We start from the raw sequence: 19008 nt of genomic DNA, 5'->3' as shown, positions 1-19008 counted from the left end.
CACACCCATTTGTGTAATGTCCTAGACTCAACACACCTTATTGATTCAGAAAGACTGGATAGGGGAGGAGAGCTGGCCTTGTGGCAGCAAGCATGACTTATCTGCTTTGCTAAGCAGGCTCCACCTCAGTTTGCATTTGGATGGGAGACTACACGAGAGTGCTGTAAGAGACTCCCCTTAGGGCGAGGGTGGGCCCACCTGGAGCTCCAGCTGTTGCTGAACTACAACTCCCATCTTCCCCAGTCACAATATAAATCGTAGCTGGGGAAGATGGGAGTTGTAGTTCAGCAACATCAAGAGGAACCCAGGTTGGGAACCCCTGGCTTAGGAGATGGAGCCGTAATTCAGTTTCACTCCCTGGCAGTCTTGGCCTCTGTTTGGAGCTAATCCAGATCATCTTTGCCACTGCTGTCATTAATCCTTAAAGAGGGTAACGTCTACGCCCAGCAGAGTGCAGAAAATTAACACGTTCCAGCTTCTCTGCCAGTCTCTGTCCTCGTGGCACCTCCACGCACGCCCCCTTTCAGCTGTTTTCTGTCTGACTTATAATTAGGGCTGATGCATAGGTGTGAGCTTGCAGCTCGAAGCGATCCTCACCAAAAGAGGAAGACATACAGCTTTGTAAAGGAGAAGAAAAGAGCGCCCAACATAATGAGCCGTGGGCTGCTTGGTGTTTATCACGCACTGAATGGGCCGCTGGCTTTATCGAGATACTCATCTGAGCTGCCCTGACCTGTCAGATGTGGGCTTCTTGGCCAGAAAAGAGACAGAGCAGAAATTGTCTCTCCTTTTCAAAACTATTGGTTCTGTTTAGAGTCAGGTGTCAGCACACAGGAAAAACAACCGTGTGACAAAGATGCAGGCCTGTGTATTCTCTCTGCACACCCCCGCCCATTACAATTCCACACCAACAAAAGTTCTGAATAGATTATGCAGATGTGCTTCTTTTGCATATTTATTTTGCTTTATATACAGAGATTATGTTTAAAGCTGCAAAACAGAGCTTCGTACTACCTGGATCCTGTAAGGATCAAAGAGAAGAGTATATACATGTATTGTTGATTAACAAAACAGAAATATAACGGAGAAGACGTTCCAACTTCTGTGTAATAAGCTTTGGTTTATAGCTACGGCTGAGAAATTAACCCATTTGCTGCACCTTCAAACGCGACAATCAAAACCATTTCCTTTTTTTCTTTTTTGCATTTTGGCAAGATATAGGATATAATTTTTTTTTAAACCCTCAAAGAAATTATGCTAAAGTCTTGCCTGCTTGTTCTATTCAGATTCGGAGAGATGTGTGATTTTCATAAAACGCCGAGATCCATCTGGGTCCTCATTCTGGCTTGGTAACCTTTATATTAATAACTGAGGCCTTATTTTTAGGAAGTTCAAGTGTAGGGGATATTTGGGGATTTTACGTACTGTGTGATTTGTGATATTGTGTAATGTTTTGATTTTAATAAAGGGTTAAAAGAGAGAGAGAGAGAGAGAGAGAGAGAGAGAGAGAGAGAGAGAGAGAGGTTCCGGCTTCTGCCTTCTTCAGCTGCTCTGATGTGACAGGAAAGGGATGATTGCGACAGAGACTCCCTGCCCACCAGGCAAGCTAGGCTGTCACTTAGGGTGCCAAGTGGGGAGGGGTGCCGATGGCCCGGGTCATGGGCTGCCCCCGCCGACAGGAGTGAGGCAGCAGGTGGGTGCGCGAGCGGGTGCTTCCTGTTCTGGTTACCCGCTTGCTTTCGCTCCTCTTGGTGGCCCGCCAGGATGCATGATAATCCCATTGCCCTGTTGTGGGAGACTGGAGGCAGGAGCAGAGTGGAGAAGGGGGAGATGAGAAATGGGGCACCAGCCTGCGCATCTAATGCACCTTTTCTGCTGACATCAGAGCAGGTGGAGATGGCAGAAGCCAGAATGTCTTGCCCATTATATTTCCCTCTTCCTGTATCATTGAATCTGCTTCTGCTGGGCCTGGGGAGGGACAAGGAGCTCTGGCGGGCACTGAAGCCCCCTGGGAATCGTATCCAACCATCTCTTTGGGGACAGGGATTTCTTGGCCTGCGCATCTGCCAGCATATCCTCAGCAGCAAAAACAACAAATACTTATATACTGCTTTTTAACAAAAGTGTTCCAAGCGGGGGAGAGAGAGAGAGAGAGAGAGAGAGAGAGAGATGAATGAATAAGATGGGTCCATGTCCCCATAGAGCTCACAATCTAAAAAGAAACTTAAGACAGACACCATCAACAGTCACCGGAGGGGTACTGTGCTGGGGGTGGAGAGGGCCAGTTGCTCTCCTCCCTGCTAAATAAAGAGAATCCCCACAGTAAAAAGGTGCCTCTTTGCCTACTTAGCAGGGGTTAAGCCAAAAGAGCTAGACTTGGGTTTTTTAATGAAAGCGGAGATTCCCAGGAAGCGGGATTCTGCACCCAATATTGCATTCTGACAGCACTGTGGGCGCACCGGCAGCCCTGTGAATTTGGGCTGTGCCATGTGGATTGGTGGGTGAGAGACGACTAGGGAATGCTGGGTGTGTGGTAAACGTGAGCAGGAGTCACGAGCCTCCTACTGAAACGTCGTCACCACTGCCCCAATCCTCCCCAGGCCTCACTGTACCAAGCCACAGGGCACAACCCAAATTTACAGAGCTCGGTATAAGCCGGAGCGCTGTGAATATGCCAGTACGCAGGAGAGCCACATTGCTGGCAAAGATCCAGGTCTCCAGCTAGCCACGTGCTTTCCCTTGGTGAGAGGGCAGGAGCCTGACAGAATGATCCTCCCTGTCTGAACAGGCCATGCGCCCCAGTGCAGCTGGTGGGCGGTATATGCACTACTCCGTGCAAACCGCCAGGCCTCTGGTCTGAAATTCGTTTGGTGAAAGGCTTCTTTGCAAAGTCAGAGCTACTGGCCAGGATCCGAGGGCAACATACGTCAGACTGGTACTGTTTGACCCCACTGTGAATTAGCAGTGGGGCCATGGAACACGGAAGGAGGAGGAGAGGGCTCAGCTGCCCGGTTACCTTCAGACCCTTAAAAAAGGATGAGCAAGAATGCGAGGAGAGAATGCGAGGGCGAGGTTGGAAAGGCGAGTCGTGACCAGCGTTCCCTGCAACAGTTTTGTAAACCGCCTTGGGATTCTTTTAATGAAAGGCGGTATTAAAAAATCTAACAATAAATAAAATAAATAAATAAACAGGGATTCCCAGAGGTGGTTGACTACAACTCCCATCATCCCCAGCTGCACCGGCCTTTGGCTGGAGATGATGGGAGTGCGGTCAACAACCTCTGAGTGGCGATCCCTGTTGCAGGGAACAGTGCTCTGTAAGCCAAAGGAGTCAAAAATCCAGCCCGACCCTAGGGAGAGGAAAGGAGCCGAGAGGCTGGAGGGATGGTGGATGAGGAGGCAACTCCTACCTTCCGCTCCGCTCCGCTCCCCACCGAGAAGACGTACTCCAGCCGGAAGACCACGCCAAAGGCCAGGTGAGGGACCATCTCCGTCAAATGGATGCGGCTTCTCAGGACGAGCGCTTGCCCCTCGGAGCTGCGTTGGGGGCGCCACAAAAGGACCAGTGAGAAAGGGCCGTGATCTCCACGCTAGCAATCCACACACTTTGAACCAAAGGATTTTATAGCCACGGGCATCTTTCTTTGGCCATAGTTACGCTGGCAGGCTAATGGCGCAGCGGGGAAATGACTTGCCCAGCGAGCAAGCGGTTGCTGGTTCGAATCCCCAGTTTTTCCCAGAATATGGGGAACATATTCTGTTTCCCTGATTTCCCAAACATATAATAGGTTTCCCAGAATATGGGAAACACCTATTTCGGGCAGCAGCGATATAAGAAGCTGCTGAAAGCCAACATCTCACACAGTGAGGGAGGAGGCCATGGTCAACCCCTCCTGTATTCTACCAAGGACAACCACAGGGCTCTGTGGGTGCCAGGAGTCGACACCGACCTGACAGCACAACTTTACTTTTTACTTTACACTGAAGGAGGCTCCACCTGTTACTTTTTTTTTTTGACTTTTAGGTTCTTGGTCTTCATCAGGGAAGATTCCACCAATCTTCCCTGGCCAGCCAAGCCCTGCCAGGTGATACAGGCAGGCTTTGGTGATCAGAAACGCAGCACAGAAGTGCCCTCGGCTGTCTTCTGGGCTCCTGCGCATCCTAAGAGACGGCCTCTGTCCTCATGTCATACACTGGGAGTGCTCTTTTAATGATACCATCTGTTTCCTAAATCACGGCCACCACACATGGGTTCTAGAGCACCTTCCTTTCCAGGCAAGGCTACAACATTTGGGGCTTTTGCATTTAGAACAGTGGTGACTAAGGGGAGACAGGTTTGTAAAATTATGCCTTGTGTGGAGGAAGTGGACGGAGAGAAGTTTTCCTCCCTCACTCCCAACACTAGGACCAGGAGTCATCCCATGAAGCTGACTGCCTGGAAATTTAGGACCGACAAAAGGGAGGATGTTTTCAAACAGCACATAATCAATCTATGTAATTCTCTGCCATGGGATGTGGTGATTAGGGATGGGCCCGGACCGGTCCGGAGGCCATTAAAATAGCCTCCAGACCGGTCCGGACCTGGGCGGTGCAGTTCGGGTTGGGGGGTCCCCTTAAGAGCGGCGGGAGGGTTTACTTACCCCTCCCGCCGCTTTCCCAATGTTGCACCGTAAAGTTTAGAGTAACTGGGGCGGGAGGACACCTCCCTGCCTCCCCTTCCCCGACGTTGCTTCAAAAGACTCCCAGGAGTCCTTTGCGCGCGCACGCACGTCACAGAGATGAGCGCACACGACGAGCGTGCACGTCTATGTGACGTGTGTGCGCGCGCAAAGGACTCCTAGGAGTCTTTTGAAGCAACGCCGGGGAAGGGGCGGCAGGGAGGTATCCTGCCGCCCCAATTACTCGTGAGTTTACGGCGCCAGAGCAGGAAAGCGGCGGGAGGGGTAAATAAACCCTCCCGCCGCTCTTAAAGGTACCCCCCCACCCCAGTGCCAGACCGCAGTTGGGCTAGTCAACCCCCCGAGGTTGGGCTAGTCAACCCAAATAAGGCTGCCAGACCGTGGCAATGCATTCCTGAGCTCTCTTCTTGCCACTGAAACTGAAAGCGAATTCACGCACCGCAGAACCACAGAGCCTGAAGGGGACTTCTCGGCCCCCAACCCCGCCACCCCGTGAGGCAGGAAACATCCCTCGGGTGCAGGAATGTGGCCAAAGGAAGGAAACATCCCCTTGCAGGGTCTTTCTCTCTCTCCCACCTGGATTTGCTGCTGGATCCCGGCTTCCTGGGCAAGCTTCCGGGACGTCCCCGAGTCACCTCGGCCTGCGGCACCAGAACCACCACCTGCGGAGGCTGCACGAAGCACAAGCCGTTGTGCACGCCGATGTGCAGCCGCCGCTCCTGCACCGCGAGCGACGAGTTCCCATCCAGTGCCGAGTTGCCCTGAGGAAACCCACAGGGGGCTAAGACCGGGTTCCAGACACAAGGGATGCCCCACCACCACCACCACAACCCTACAAAGGGGTCAGCTGAGCATAGGGCCCTCCAGCCAAAAGGGCAGTTCACTATAGATGGAAGGATTCTGAAGGGGGTCCAGCCTGATAACTACAGTTTGGGATAGTGGTGTATGACAAAATGGACCCAAATGGTACCATTTTTAACAGGTTTTGTTTATCCTTGTCCTGGCTTGACTGCTGGGGACCCACTAGCCACAGTGGCCAATAGTCAGGCAGCTGGAGGGCCAGAGTTGTGCAGTCAGAGCAAGGGAGCAAGGGAGGAGAGAGGATCTGAGGGGAGGGAGCATGAATGGTCCTATTTGCTAAGCAGGATCTACCTTGGTTTGCATTTGGATGGGTGACTACATGTGAGCGCTGTAAGAGATTCCCCTGAGGGCATGGGGCCGTAGTTGAGTGGAAGAGCATCTAGGCCCCAGGTTCACTCCCTGACACCTTCGGGTAGGGCTGGGAGAGACTCCTGCCTGAAACTTTGGAGAGCGGCTGCCATTCAGAGTAGATGCTACTGAGCACGATAGATCAAGGGTCTGACTCAGTAGGCAGCTGCATATGATCATCCGGTGCATCCATAGCTCAGCCGTGGAGCGCCTGCTTTGTATGCAGAAGGACCCAGGTTCACTCCCTGGCAGCATCTCCAGGTAGCACTGGGAGAGATTCATGCCGGAAATCTTGCACCTGACATCAGACGCAGGGGGGCGTGGCTTGGGCACTGGGGTGTGTGCGCGGCGACAGAGGCCCCATAGCTCCGATTTGTCCCCCGGCCACCGGGAACCTCGCTACACCCCTTCCTGAACATTAGGAGAAACCTCCCAAACCTGGCACTGCTGAACATTAAAAGGTTTCGTCAGCCCCATCTGAAAAGCAGCTGCCAATCCGAAAAGCCCAGGAGGATCATCTCTGGAGTCATGGTTGCTATGGAAATTATAAGCGCTCAAAGATGAACATGAGAAGTTAGAAGTGACTCGGGATGCCCATTAATCAAAAGCAGTGCAGCTCATTAGCGCTCGTTATTCAAAGGACAACGGCAATAGAGCGGGAAACCCGGCACAACAACAAAGCCGAGACGATCTTTTCTCTTAATCAGAAGGAAAATTAAGACAATGAAAGGACTCCTGCGGGGGGGGGGGCGGGGGGGGGACGGCGGCTTCTGAAGCCATCCATAGGGATGCCGCTGTATTATGCAGATGGTTACCGGCCAGACCGTGCAGTTCCTCTTGGAAAGGAATCAGCCATTTTTCAGTGTGAGATTAGAGAAGGCCGGCAATCCCACTACGTCTTTGCAGCCTTTTCGAAGAGGGAAGGTAGAGAAAAGGCAGCACAAGGTATCGTGTGGGTCATTTGGCTTCCTGACGATTCAGCTTTGTTTCCTAAAGCGTGCTTCTAGTCCTTGTGGTGGAGATGTGGCCACTGCTCAGTGGGAGAGCATCCGCTTGGCATGCAGAAGGTCCCAGTTTCAATCCCTGGCAGCATCTCCAGGGAGGGCTGGGAAAGAGCCCCTTTCTAAAACCTTGGAGAGCCACTGCCAGTCAGAGCAGACAATACTGATCTAGATGGACCAAGGGTCTGACTCAGTAGGCGGCAGCTTCTTATGTCCCTATGGAGCCGATATCTGAGCACGACTGAAAGCTCACAGGCTCAGAGGGATGGCTGAATAAGATTTCCAGCAACTGAGTTGGGGACAGGGGCATCATTAGGGGTGGCCTCTGGGGCACAGGCCCCTTACGAATGGCCCGGAGTCCCAAATCCCGTCACCCCCCACCTCTTTGATGATCTCCTCCAGAAAGGAAGTGCAGCTGTGCAGGCACCTACACCAAACCGCCTAGAGCCTTTGGAGTCAGGCAGTATAAAAAATTAAACAAATAAATAACTATATAAATAACTATATAAATAAAATAATAATCATAATAATTAAAAAACATGGGAGAGAGCTCCTGGCCTCACCTAGCTCTCCGCTGCTTCCATACTCATAGTTGCTGCAACAGAACATCTGAGACTTTAAAAACACACACATAATTATCCGTGGGGTGGGGTATGATTGAGTGTAGTTATCAAAAGCGGGGCTGTGGGCCCAGATCTTTTAAGTATCTGGCCACGCCCTGGGTGGGCCTTCCATGAAATGCCCTGCCCTTCGCCATGACTAACATGTTTAGAATAAATTATGCAAAACGGTGAGGGGAAAACACATGCTGAATAAAGTATACAAAGCCAAAGGTAGTATGCAAATCTGTGCAAGTTCCAGAATTTAGCCAGGTGAGAGAATCCAGCTTTTCTAAGCGCAGTATTTGGACAGCCTAGGCTAAAAGGATAAGAGCAGCCCTGCTGAGTCAGGTCAAGGTGGGCTCACCTAGCCCAGCATACTGTTTCCAACAAGGGGCAGCCAGATGCTTTTGGAAAGCCCCACAGGCAGGGCATGCCAGCCGAGAGTCTGCTCTCCACGCCCTCAGCAACTGGGACTCAGCAGAACGGAATGTTCTTGTTTGGCACAGCCTACACACAACAAAGACAGGACCTTTTTGGTTGCAGCTCCTCGATTTTGGAACTCCCTCCGAGAAGAAGTCCACCATGCTCCCACCCTCCGGTTTTAAGAAAGTTGCTGAAGAACCATCTTTTTAGAGGTCTTTTAATATACAGGTGAAACTCGGAAAATTAGAATATCGTGCAAAAGTCCATTAATTTCAGTAATGCAAATTAGAAGGTGAAACTGATATATGAGAAAGACGCATTACATGCAAAGCGAGATAAGTCAAGCCTTAATTTGTTATAATTGTGATGATCATGGCGTACAGCTCATGAAAACCCCAAATCCACAGTCCCAGAAAATTAGAATATTACATGGAACCAAGAAGACAAGGATTGTAGAATAGAACAATATCGGACCTCTGAAAAGTATAAGCATGCATATGTATTCAGTACTTGGTTTGGGCCCCTTTTGCAGCAATTACTGCCTCAATGCGGCGTGGCATGGATGCTATCAGCCTGTGGCACTGATGTGGAAGACCAGGATGCTTCATTAGCCGCCTTCAGCAATTCTGCATTGTTTGGTCTCATGTCTCTCATCCTTCTCTTGGCAATGCCCCATAGATTCTCTATGGGGTCAGGTCAGGCGAGTTTGCTGGTCAATCAAGCACAGTACACTGTATACTTTTCAGAGGTCCGATATTGTTCTATTCTACAATCCTTGTCTTCTTGGTTCCATGTAATATTCTAATTTTCTGGGATTGTGGATTTGGGGTTTTCATGAGCTGTATGCCATGATCATCACAATTATAACAAATTAAGGCTTGACTTATCTCGCTTTGCATGTAATGCGTCTGTCTCATATATCAGTTTCACCTTTTAATTTGCATTACTGAAATTAATGGACTTTTGCACGATATTCTAATTTTCCGAGTTTCACCTGTAGTATTTGCAGTGTTAGGAACATAGGAAGCTTCCTTCTACTGAGTCAGATCCTTCGTCTATGTAGGTCAGTATTGTCCGCTCTGACAGACAGAGGCTCTCCAAGGTTCCAGGCAGGGGTCCTTCCTAGCCGTACCTGGAGATGCTGCCAGGGACTGAACCTGGGACCAACTACATGCGAAGCAGATCCTCTACCACTCAGCTACAGTGGTAGCTTCCTTCCCTCTTATAAGTTGCCTTCTGCCAAGTCAGACCATTAGTCCATCGAGTTCAGTACTGTCTGCTCTGACTGGCAGCAGCTCTCCAAGGTTTCAGGCGGGAGTCTTTCCCTGGAGATGCTGCCAGGGACTGAACCTGGGACCTTCTGCATGCAAAGAGGATGCTCTGCCACCAGCAGCTGGTGGTCGCAGGGAGTCACCCACCCATCCAAATGCAAACCAAGACAGACCCTGATTAGCAAAGGGGAGAATTCATGCACATTACCATAAGATCAGTCAATTTGGCTAAATGTTATCCTTTTATCCCAGGAGGCCCTCAATTCTCACAGGTTCTCTGTCTGTGGTTTTGGTTGTGTGTGGTTCAGCAAGACAGACCTGGTTTCAACTATTGCGGGGGTGAATTTTGGCCATTCACGGTTCCTGTGCACACATTTCACACTTCTGGGGACATTTCGGGTTTGGAGACCCTCTTAGAGGCAGAGCCATGTTGGGACATTTTGTGTGGAATTTGGAGGAATTTTTGTTTGTTTGGGGGGAATTACTGGAGGAGCTGGGCAGCTGGGATGACCTTCGCACTTTGAGCGACCCTACTGGGAGTATACCTCCCAGTGTACTTCACTCATCCCTCCCAGGAAACACACACACACACACCCGCCACGATGAGGCAGCATAGCAGGACTTGGGGGCAGGGGGAAGCAATTATAGCTGTTGTAATAATTTATTTATTACTCATGTACAATATTTATGCCCACCCCTCCAGGACACTGCTGCTCAGGCAATCACAAAACCAGAAAAATTAATGCATGATAAAAAACAGGACTGAATTAATAAAATTAATAAAATTAATGGAAATTATCTAAAAATAACCCTAGGTTATAACCAAATTTAATACAGGAGGCTCTTGATTACCAAGAAAACCACACGGATAGACAAAATGGAATAGCAATGAATGCACCACTGAAAGACCGTCAAGGCCAAGTTGAAGACAGATCATCCTGGAGAGAATCTATCTATGTGGTTGCTAAGAGTTGACACCAACTTGACGGCACTTAATCAATCAATCAATCAATCAATCAATCAATCAATCAATCAATCAGTAGCTGGGAAAGCTATACCTGATCATTCACAAGCAAGTCCAAGAGCTCCTCCTCAAACTTCTCCAAGGAAGGGTATAAATGGATGGAGAGCTTCTCCAGGTACCATGTGGCTGTCTTCATGAGCCGCGGTTTCTGGAAGAAGTCACCTGCAGAGAGAAAGAGAAAGAGAGAGAGAAGCACAGGCTGAAAGCATAAGAAGAACTCTTCTGGATCTAGTCCAGCCTCCCACCAGAAGCCTCTGGGAAGCCAACAGCCAGGAGATGAAGGGAGCAGTCCTCTTCTATGATCGCTCCACAGCAGAAGACACAGATGAACATGGATGTTCCATTCCTAGCTGCCATTTATTTATTTATCAAATTTGTACACTGCCCCAAACTTTTGTCTCTGGGAGGCTAACAATAACACCACAAATTAAAAAACATACACAAAAACTTAAAACAATTTAGATGATTTAAAAGTCAAAACACGTTAAAACCTAAAAATTTTAAAAGCTGAAAAAGCTTGGGTGAAGAGGTGGGTTTTCAAATGCTCCTTAAAAATTGTCAGAGATGGGGAGGATCGTATTTCAGTAGGGATTGCATTCCACAGTCTCGGGGCAGCAACAAATTTATTGTTTGTTTGTTTTTTAAACTTTGTATTTGATCTTTGATCAAAACTTTTTTTTTAAAGACAGGCATTTCCTGCCATTCATTTCAGGGTGTTCTGTAGAGTCTAAGGGCCAGATACATGGTGTCTGTCAGCCTAGCAGACTAGAAACACAGGAAGCTGCTTTCTATAGGAGAGGAGAGCTGGTCTTGTGGTAGCGAGCATGACTGGTCCCCTTAGCTAAGCAGGGTCCACCCTGGTTGCATATGGATGGGAGACTAGAAGTGTGAGCACTGAAAGATATCCCCCTCAGGGGATAATGGGGCCGCTCTGGGAAGGACGGAAAGTCCCAAGTTCCCTCCCTGGCAACATCTCCAAGACAGGGCTGAGAGAGACTCCTGCCTGCAACCTTAGAGGAGCCACTGCCAGTCTGTGAAGACAATACTGAGCAGGATAGACCAATGGCCTGACTCAGGATATGGCAGCTTCCTATGTTCCTACTGAGTCAAACCACTGGTCCATCTAGCTCAATATTGTCTACACAGTCTGGCAGCAGTTCTTGAAGTTTCAGGCAGGGCTCTTTCCCAGCCCTACCTGGAGATACTGCCAGGGATGGGACCTAGGACCTTCTGCATGGGAAGCAGACGCTCTGCCACAGAACTATGGCACAATCCCGTCTCTCAAGACCAATTCCGCCCAAGCCTGACAGTCCAAACTCTGCATATGAATTCATCAATCACTCCATAATGCATTTTTATTTTTTAATTGCATTGCAATGACAGCTGAAGTCATTGTTAGATGAATATTTTTTAAAAACAAAACCCTGTGAGTTGGGGGGGGCACTTTCCAGAGCAGGAGAGTGCTTTTTAACCGGCAGTTTGGGAGGCTTAAGGGCCCCCAGCCTGTGCCGTACCTGAAGCAGCCCCTTCCTCACACGCAGCATCAGCAGAAGCATCAGCCTGTGGGAGAGGCAGCATCAACGGCAGGCCTACAAAAGCAGCCAAGCGCATCAAATCTCAGAACGCAAAAAGAAAACTTCCCACTTGGAAACAAAAACAGAACCAAGTACAATTAATAAACACACACGGAAACTGCGGATGCCGCCTGTGCTCAGCTTCAGAAAAGCCTCTGGCAACCAATCACTCAGAGACAGCACATCAGGAAGGCCAAGAAACAGCTGTTTGCCCTCCGGCTCCACATTTTATACCTCCCTGGCTAGTTGGCAGAAAGTTGTGCCGGAAGAAATCCAAGCATGGGGGGAAACCAGTCTCTGTGTTTTGTTGTTGTTGTTTGGGAGGCGTGGGACGTTATTTAGAGCTGACCCCACCTGAAAAGCCTTGGGCCACAAAGACCAGCCTCTGAGTTCCCACCAGCCAGACATGGGTGTTGGCGGCAAGGGAGCATGGGAAGCTGCCTTTTACTGAGTCAGGTCAGCAGCCCACGTAGCTCAAGCCTTGTCTACTCTGACTGGCAGCAACTCTCCAAGAAACTCCAGGCAGGAGTCTCTCCCAGCCCTACCTGGAAATGCTGCCAGGGACTGAACCTGGAACCTTCTGCATGTAAAACAGGGGCTCTTCCACTGAGCTACGGCCCCATCCCCTAGAAAACTGCTGACTACTGAGTCAGACTATTGCACCATCTGGCTCAGTATTGTCTACACTGACAGGCAGCGGCTCTCCAAGGTTCCAGGCAGGAGTCTCTCCCAGCCCTACCTTGGGATGCCGCCAGGGATTGGACCGGGAACCTTCTGCATGCAGAGCAGATGCTCCACTGCTGAGCTACAGCCCCATCCTCTCTGCACTAGCACAGCTTTGTTAGCTACGCAAGCACTTCGTTAGTCAAGATGTCTGCCAACCATAATACTAAGAACATTAACAAAAGCAACAGTAATATATTTATTATCTGCCACATAATAAATATCACTGAGAGCACCTGGAGACTGAAAAGGGCCAAGAATTAAAGCAAAAAAAGAGCCTGGCCTGCATCCCCTACTGCAGCAATCCTAACGGCGACCCTGCAAGGTAGGTAGACACGACCATCTCCATACAGCAGGCGGAAGCTGAGAGAATAGCAGGTTGCTGGAGGCAGGGGCGGAGATCTGAAACCGGGGACTTCTGGATCTGTAGCTCAATCGTAACTTGCTGCCTGGCTAGCCACACCAGAAACATGCAGGCTGGGAAAGGGCTTGTTGTTCCCAAATTTGTGCCTACCCCATGCCTGGTTTCTGGAGGGGAGGTCTGCTCACAATCAGAGACCCTGAGCTGGAGAGAAATGCTGCTTCCTCCTACATCCCTGCCGTGCCTGCAACCTACGTGGCCGGAAGGAGGAGGGGTGGCCCGTAGCCCCAGGGGGGAAGGAAGAGGCAGGGGACCTCCCCGGAACCCGACTCCCCCAAAGAGGCTGCTGATTAAGATTCCTCTCCTCCTTCCCGAGATCGGCAAGTGAGCATTACTGAAGCTGCACTATGCATTTAGGAGGCAAGGTCCAGGCAATATATAAAGCACCCAGCAATAGAGTGAAATAATACGTCTCTGGCTGGCAGAACACTTTTAAGAGCTGCGGGAACCTGCTAGAAACAAGAGTTGCTAACCAATTAGCTCGGCTAACACTAGAATCTGCCTTAATTCAATTTGGGGAGCCAAATATACCTTCTCCATGTCACAGAGGCAGTTATCAGAAGCTTCGGTGGATCAAATTACTGGGTACATTTGTCAGGAAGTGCCCATTTGAAGCCAATTTCAGGCCTTCGGCTCCTTCCTGTCCAGTAACCAAGTAGTATTTACGGGGAAGCCGCTGCGGTTGAGGAGAACAAACAAGAACGGAGGGGCTGGCGCTGGAACTTTGGAGGACGCAAATATAGAACTTCTATAGAAGTTCTAAAACAGAGGCTGGACAGGGGGCGCAATAGAAGTTTCTTGCTCTGAGCCGGGAGCTGGACTAGAAGACAGAGAGTCATAAGTTATACTGAGTCAAACTATTGTTCCACCTTGCTAAGGGGTTGTCTACACAAGGGCTTTCTCAACGTGTGGGTCCCCGGATGTTATTGGACTTCCAGTGGCCTTTGGTTAGGAATTATGGGCGTTGAAGTGCAATTACATCTGGGGACCCACACACTGAGAATCGCTGGTCTACACAGTCTACACAGACTGGCAGCAGCTTCTCCAAGGTCACAGGCAGGAATCTCTCTCAGCCCTCTCTTGGAGATGCTACTGCCAGGGAGGGAACCTGGGACCTCCTGCCTGCAAACCAGATGCTCTGCCACTGAGCTACGGTCCATCTCCTGAACATAGGCAGCTGTCATATACTGAGTCAGGCCATTAGTCCACCTAGCTCAGTATTGCCTTCACAGACTGGCAGTGGCTTCTCCAAGGTTGCAGGCAGGAGTCTCTCTCCCTTCTGCATGCCAGCAGGCAGGTGCTCGTCCCAGAGCGGCCCCATCCCCGAAGGGGAACATCTTACAACTAGCCAAGCCAGGCGCAGAGCATCTGAGCCTCTAGTGCTCCCTCCGCGGCTGTTTTCTCCCCAGTCTTCCACCACCGCTGCTTTCTTTGCCTGCCCGCTGCCATTTTCTTCCACCCCCCCTGCCACCACCGTTTTCTTCCTCCCTCCAGCTCCATCTTCTTCCTTCTCCCCCACGCCCGCACACACGCCACTGCTATCACCATTTTCCTCCTCCCGCCCGCCCACAAGCCTGTTCAGTGCCACATTTCCTTCTTCCCCTGTTGACAGCTTGTTCACAAACTCTCGCAAGAGCTGCCATGCATGGGATTAACGACGGGTACGCCTAAGAGAAAGATATCGACAGACAGATGCTCACACATGTAGTCTCTCATTCAAATGCAAACCAGGGCAGACCCTGCTCAGCAAAGGGGACGATTCCTGCTTGTTACCACAAGGCCACCTCTCCTCCCAAGATCTCCAAGGTTCCTTCCAACTCTAACATTCTAGGATTAGAATGGTCCTCGCCTGGAATCCTGTGTCCAGTCCTGGGCCCTACATTTCAAGGAGAACGTTGAGAAACTGGAAGGGGTTCAGCAGAGGGTAACCGAGACGATGAGGTCTCTGGGAAACTGTGAGCAATGGTTAAAGGAGAGGGGGCACGTTTGTTTATCTACAGCCTGCTCTTCCTCCAAGGGGCCTGGAACAGTGCACATGGTTCTATTTATCCTCACAACAACCCTGCGAGGTAGGTTAAGCTGAGAGAGAAGGGCCTGGCCCGGAGTCAGTGAGCTTCATGGATTTGAACTCAGGTCTCCCCGGTCCTAGTCCAACACTCTAACTACTACACCATGCTGGCTCTCAGATGAGAATACCAAGGGGAGGTAGGAGAGACATCTTCAAAGACCAGAAGGGCTGTCACACAGCAGCAGGAAAAGTCGACTTGGTCTCTGCTGCTCCGGAGGGCAGGACTAGAACAAGGAAGCAGGTTTAGCCCAGTCCATAGGAGGAGTTTCTTAGCAGTCAGAGTGACTACTATTACTGCTACTTATATGCCACTTTCCAAGACAGAAGCACTCACAGTGGTTTATACTTAAAAAAAAAAGAATAAGGTGGTTCGCTGTCCCCAAGGGACCAATGGGTGAAATCACAAGACTAAAGCCAGGCATTAAGAGGAAGTTTTCAAACCACTGCAGCTCTTGGGCAGCAGAGCAGTCTGCCTCATGCAGTGGGGGGCTTTCCTTTGCTGAGGGTTTTCAAGCAGAGCTGGATGGCCGCCTCTGAGGGGTGAGGTATCAGATCCCTGCTCTGAGCAGGGGTGGACTAAATGACCTCCAAGATCCCTTCCAACACTGACACTCCATGATCATGGCTAACTGAGCAAAGAGGCACCTTTTTAAAGTGGCGATTCTCTTTACTGAGCAAGGGGAGAGCAACTGGTCCTATCCAGCCCCAGCACAGCATCCCTCCAGTGGCTGTGGCTGGGGTCTACCTGATGTTTCTTTTTTAGATTGTGAGCCCTTTGGAGACAGGGAGCCTTTTCATTCATTCATTCATTCATTCATTCATTCATTCATTCGTTTGTAAACCACTTTGGGAACTTTGGTTAAAAAGTGGTATATCAATATTCATCGTATTCTAAACCCTAGCGCCCCTGCAAGGGCTGCAAGACCAATCCCCTAGGTTTTCAACCAGCTTGTCCAGAACTGATAATCTTCCCAGTGCTTTCTGACCAACCTTTGGACAAAAGGAGCCTCGTAGCCTCCAAATATACCTCTCTCGGAGGAAAGAGCTTTAAGCTGCAGCCATAACATTTAAGGCGGCTGTAAAAAAACCAAAGAGAGCTCACAGCTGGTGCAAAGATTTCAGGCCTCTCTCGCCCTTCAGTGGTTTTGCTGTATAACAACAACACAGACCTTGGTCAGTTAAAGATAGTGGAGTGGAGAGTCAACAGCTCAAAGCAGGAAGGAGTGGCCGAATCTGGTGGATGCCGGATCGTGCCAGAAGTGGCTGAAAGATTTCTGTGGCAACTCGCCAGTTTTTTAAAAAAACCCTCTGGTTGAGTTTGCTGTGGGCAATGGCGAGGAATGATTGATTGTATGTGCGTTAGCAAGTAAGCTGAGGACAGGTACTCTGAGGATGGATAATGCCTGCAGTCATTATCCCTCAGCTGGGAACGAGAGAGAGAGAGAGAGAGCTGGTCTTGGGGTAGCAAGCATGTATTGTCCCCTTTGCTCAGCAGGGTCCACCCTGGTTTGCATTTGCATGGGAGGCTACATGTGTGAGCACTGGAAGAGATTCCCCTGAGGGGATGGAGCCGTAGATCAGTGGAAGGGCGTCTGCATGCTGGCATACAGAAGGTTCCAAGTTCCCTCCCTGGCACCTCCGTGATAGGACTGAGAGAGATTCCTGCCTGCAACCCTGGAGAAGCTGCTGCCAGTCTGTGCAAACCATCCTGAGCTAGAGGGACCAATGGTCTGACTCGGCAGAAGGCAGCTCCCTATGGTCCTAGAGAGAAACCCTGCCAAAGGGAAAGGGTAAGACAGGAACTCTAAGAGAAGATTCCCTACAGTGCTGACTGAGCACTCCCATGTGTGAGGCACAAGCCCATCGCCAGTTACGCAGCCAAGGTCCCCAGTTCTCTGCCACATCGACGTGTCTGTTCAAGGAACCCTACACATCAGAAGGCTGAACACACCGAGTTGCCTTACACCGAGTCGGACTCTTGGTCCCTCTAGGTCAAGACAGGGCAGGTTTGGCCCTCGAGATGTTGTTGAACTACCGAAAGGCAGAAAAAGGACCCGAGTGGGTTCAACCTGAAGCACAAGGCAGCCCAAAGGAACCCACCACCCTCTAACCACCTGGATACTTAAGTATTTAAAAAGCATGCATGGAAGATACAAAAGCTATCCAAGTTATAAATCGTGGAGATATACAGTACCTCAGAAAACCATGGGATGGGGAAACCTATAGATTTAATTCTCTAAGGCTTACCCGTGGCTGATCTCAGGCGTGGCAGCTCTCGCGAGAGTTCAGGGAGCTGCCGGATAGGCTAGCCATGGGACAGGTTGGAGAGGGGGAAGTGGTGGCAGTGGCAGCCAAAGAAAACTGCGGCGAGTATCTGAGCGGCGGCAGGATGAGCGGGAGGATAAAGAGGCGGCGGGCCGCACGCCGCGCAGGTGGGCAAAACGGTGAGGGATTGGCGGGCAAAATGGTGGTGATGGCGGCTGGCAAAGAAGGTGGCAATGGCGACCAGGCCAGCGGGCAGGGGAAAGAAGAAGCCGGGCAGGCGCAGGGGGAGAGAAAACAACGGCAACGGGGAAAACGGCAGTGGCGGGCAGGGGGGAGGTGGCGGTGGGCGGGGGGGAGGTGGCTAGAGGCTCAGATGCTCTGTGCCCGGCCCAGCTAGTACTACAGAAAAACATTTAATGGGCACTCTCTTATAGCGCTTAGATATAGACAAAATGTATAAAATAGTTAAAGCACATAAGTAACATAGACATAAAACCACAAATATCTAGACATAAAACCACAAATATCTATCTAGAATTTACAATCAGCCTTGCTGCCGAGATCCCCCCAAATAGATACACAACTTGCGGGTCAGTCCTGCATGAGTCAAACTTCCCCGTGGCTGGAAATCCAGAATAAATTTAGGGAAAGTCCAATCATACTCTCTTGTGGAGCCAGATGTTTAGTTTGTAGCCAATGAGATTTCAAACTATTTCTATAAACAAATAATATATTATCTCAATGAATAAATAACTGCATGTAAAGAATAACACTAATACACATACAGAAACTACCCCTATCATCCCATGGTGCAAACAAATATAGAACATGCTTGTTTATGGCGTGTATGAGCATCTGATTTAAGGACTTTCCCTCAATTCATACTAGATTTCCAGCCACTGGGAAGTGGTTTTATATTTATGTCACTTATGCACTTTTGTATCTTCCATGCATACTGGTTTAATACTTAAGTATCCAGGTTGTTAGATGGTGGTGGGTTCTTTTGGGTTGTCTTGAACTACAGCTCCGATCCGCCCCAGCCACAATCACCCCTTGGGGAGGATGGGAGTTTTCGTTCAACAACATCTGGAAGGCCAGGTTAACCCAGTCCTGCTCTAGGTCTCGTCTACTCTGACAGGCAGCAGCCCCTGCCCAGAGACTGACTGAACACAAACATGCCAAAGCGCCAATTATTCTATTCTTCCCCACGTTTATCCTTTGCTGACTCCAAGGGGACTCTGGGTTATTGGTTTTGTCGAGGCAGGCAATGCCGCAAGGATCCAAGTAGGATGGCGTCGATATTAGGACAGAAAGGCCCGAACTCAGGTGCCCGTATTCAGAGATGCTTCCCGTGGTCACTGCAGGAGCAGGCACTCTGGATCTGGGTGCCTATCCCAAAGTTTCCATCAGTGGGGAAAGCATATTAGCTTTCACTGATGGAGTGGGTGGGTGGGAGGGCCTGAGGAGCATGCTCCCACAGGAGCAATTGTGAGCGGGAGGCTGGTGAAACCTTGAGAAACCAGGCAAGATTCCACTTTATGTCCCTCTCCCAGGCACAAGAGGCTCTCGGAGTGTCCATCTGTGGTGAGCAGCTTCCCACGACAAGCGATACAACGTGTAAAAGGTTGCCATCACTGCCATGTGTCATGAACCCCGCCGCCTTGGATGGCAGCACCTCTCCACGGGTTCCAGCAGGAGTCTCTCCCAGCCCTACCTGCAGATGCTGCCAGGCAGTATTTGGGTCATTC

At 50.1% G+C, this 19008-nt stretch overlaps 1 protein-coding gene across 4 annotated transcripts in view; it reads right to left on the bottom strand.

Moving 5' to 3' along the window:
• The window catches only part of NPHP4 (nephrocystin 4), a 117282-nt gene that overhangs the window by 71673 nt on the left and 26601 nt on the right, over positions 1-19008 (bottom strand). For all 4 annotated transcript variants that reach the window (XM_053280691.1, XM_053280690.1, XM_053280692.1 and 1 more), the window contains 3 exons: positions 10244-10371; positions 5256-5440; positions 3411-3537 (listed from right to left, as the gene is read on the bottom strand). In XM_053280691.1, the coding sequence (XP_053136666.1) occupies positions 3411-3537; positions 5256-5440; positions 10244-10371 (440 nt within the window). The remainder of the gene's footprint in view (positions 1-3410; positions 3538-5255; positions 5441-10243; positions 10372-19008) is intronic.

This window comes from Hemicordylus capensis, chromosome 16 (genome assembly GCF_027244095.1).
Source record: "Hemicordylus capensis ecotype Gifberg chromosome 16, rHemCap1.1.pri, whole genome shotgun sequence".
NCBI classification, from domain to species: Eukaryota; Metazoa; Chordata; class Lepidosauria; order Squamata; family Cordylidae; genus Hemicordylus; species Hemicordylus capensis.
Note: the sequence above shows the minus strand (reverse complement) of the source record. Positions and strands in the feature narration are given on the sequence as shown.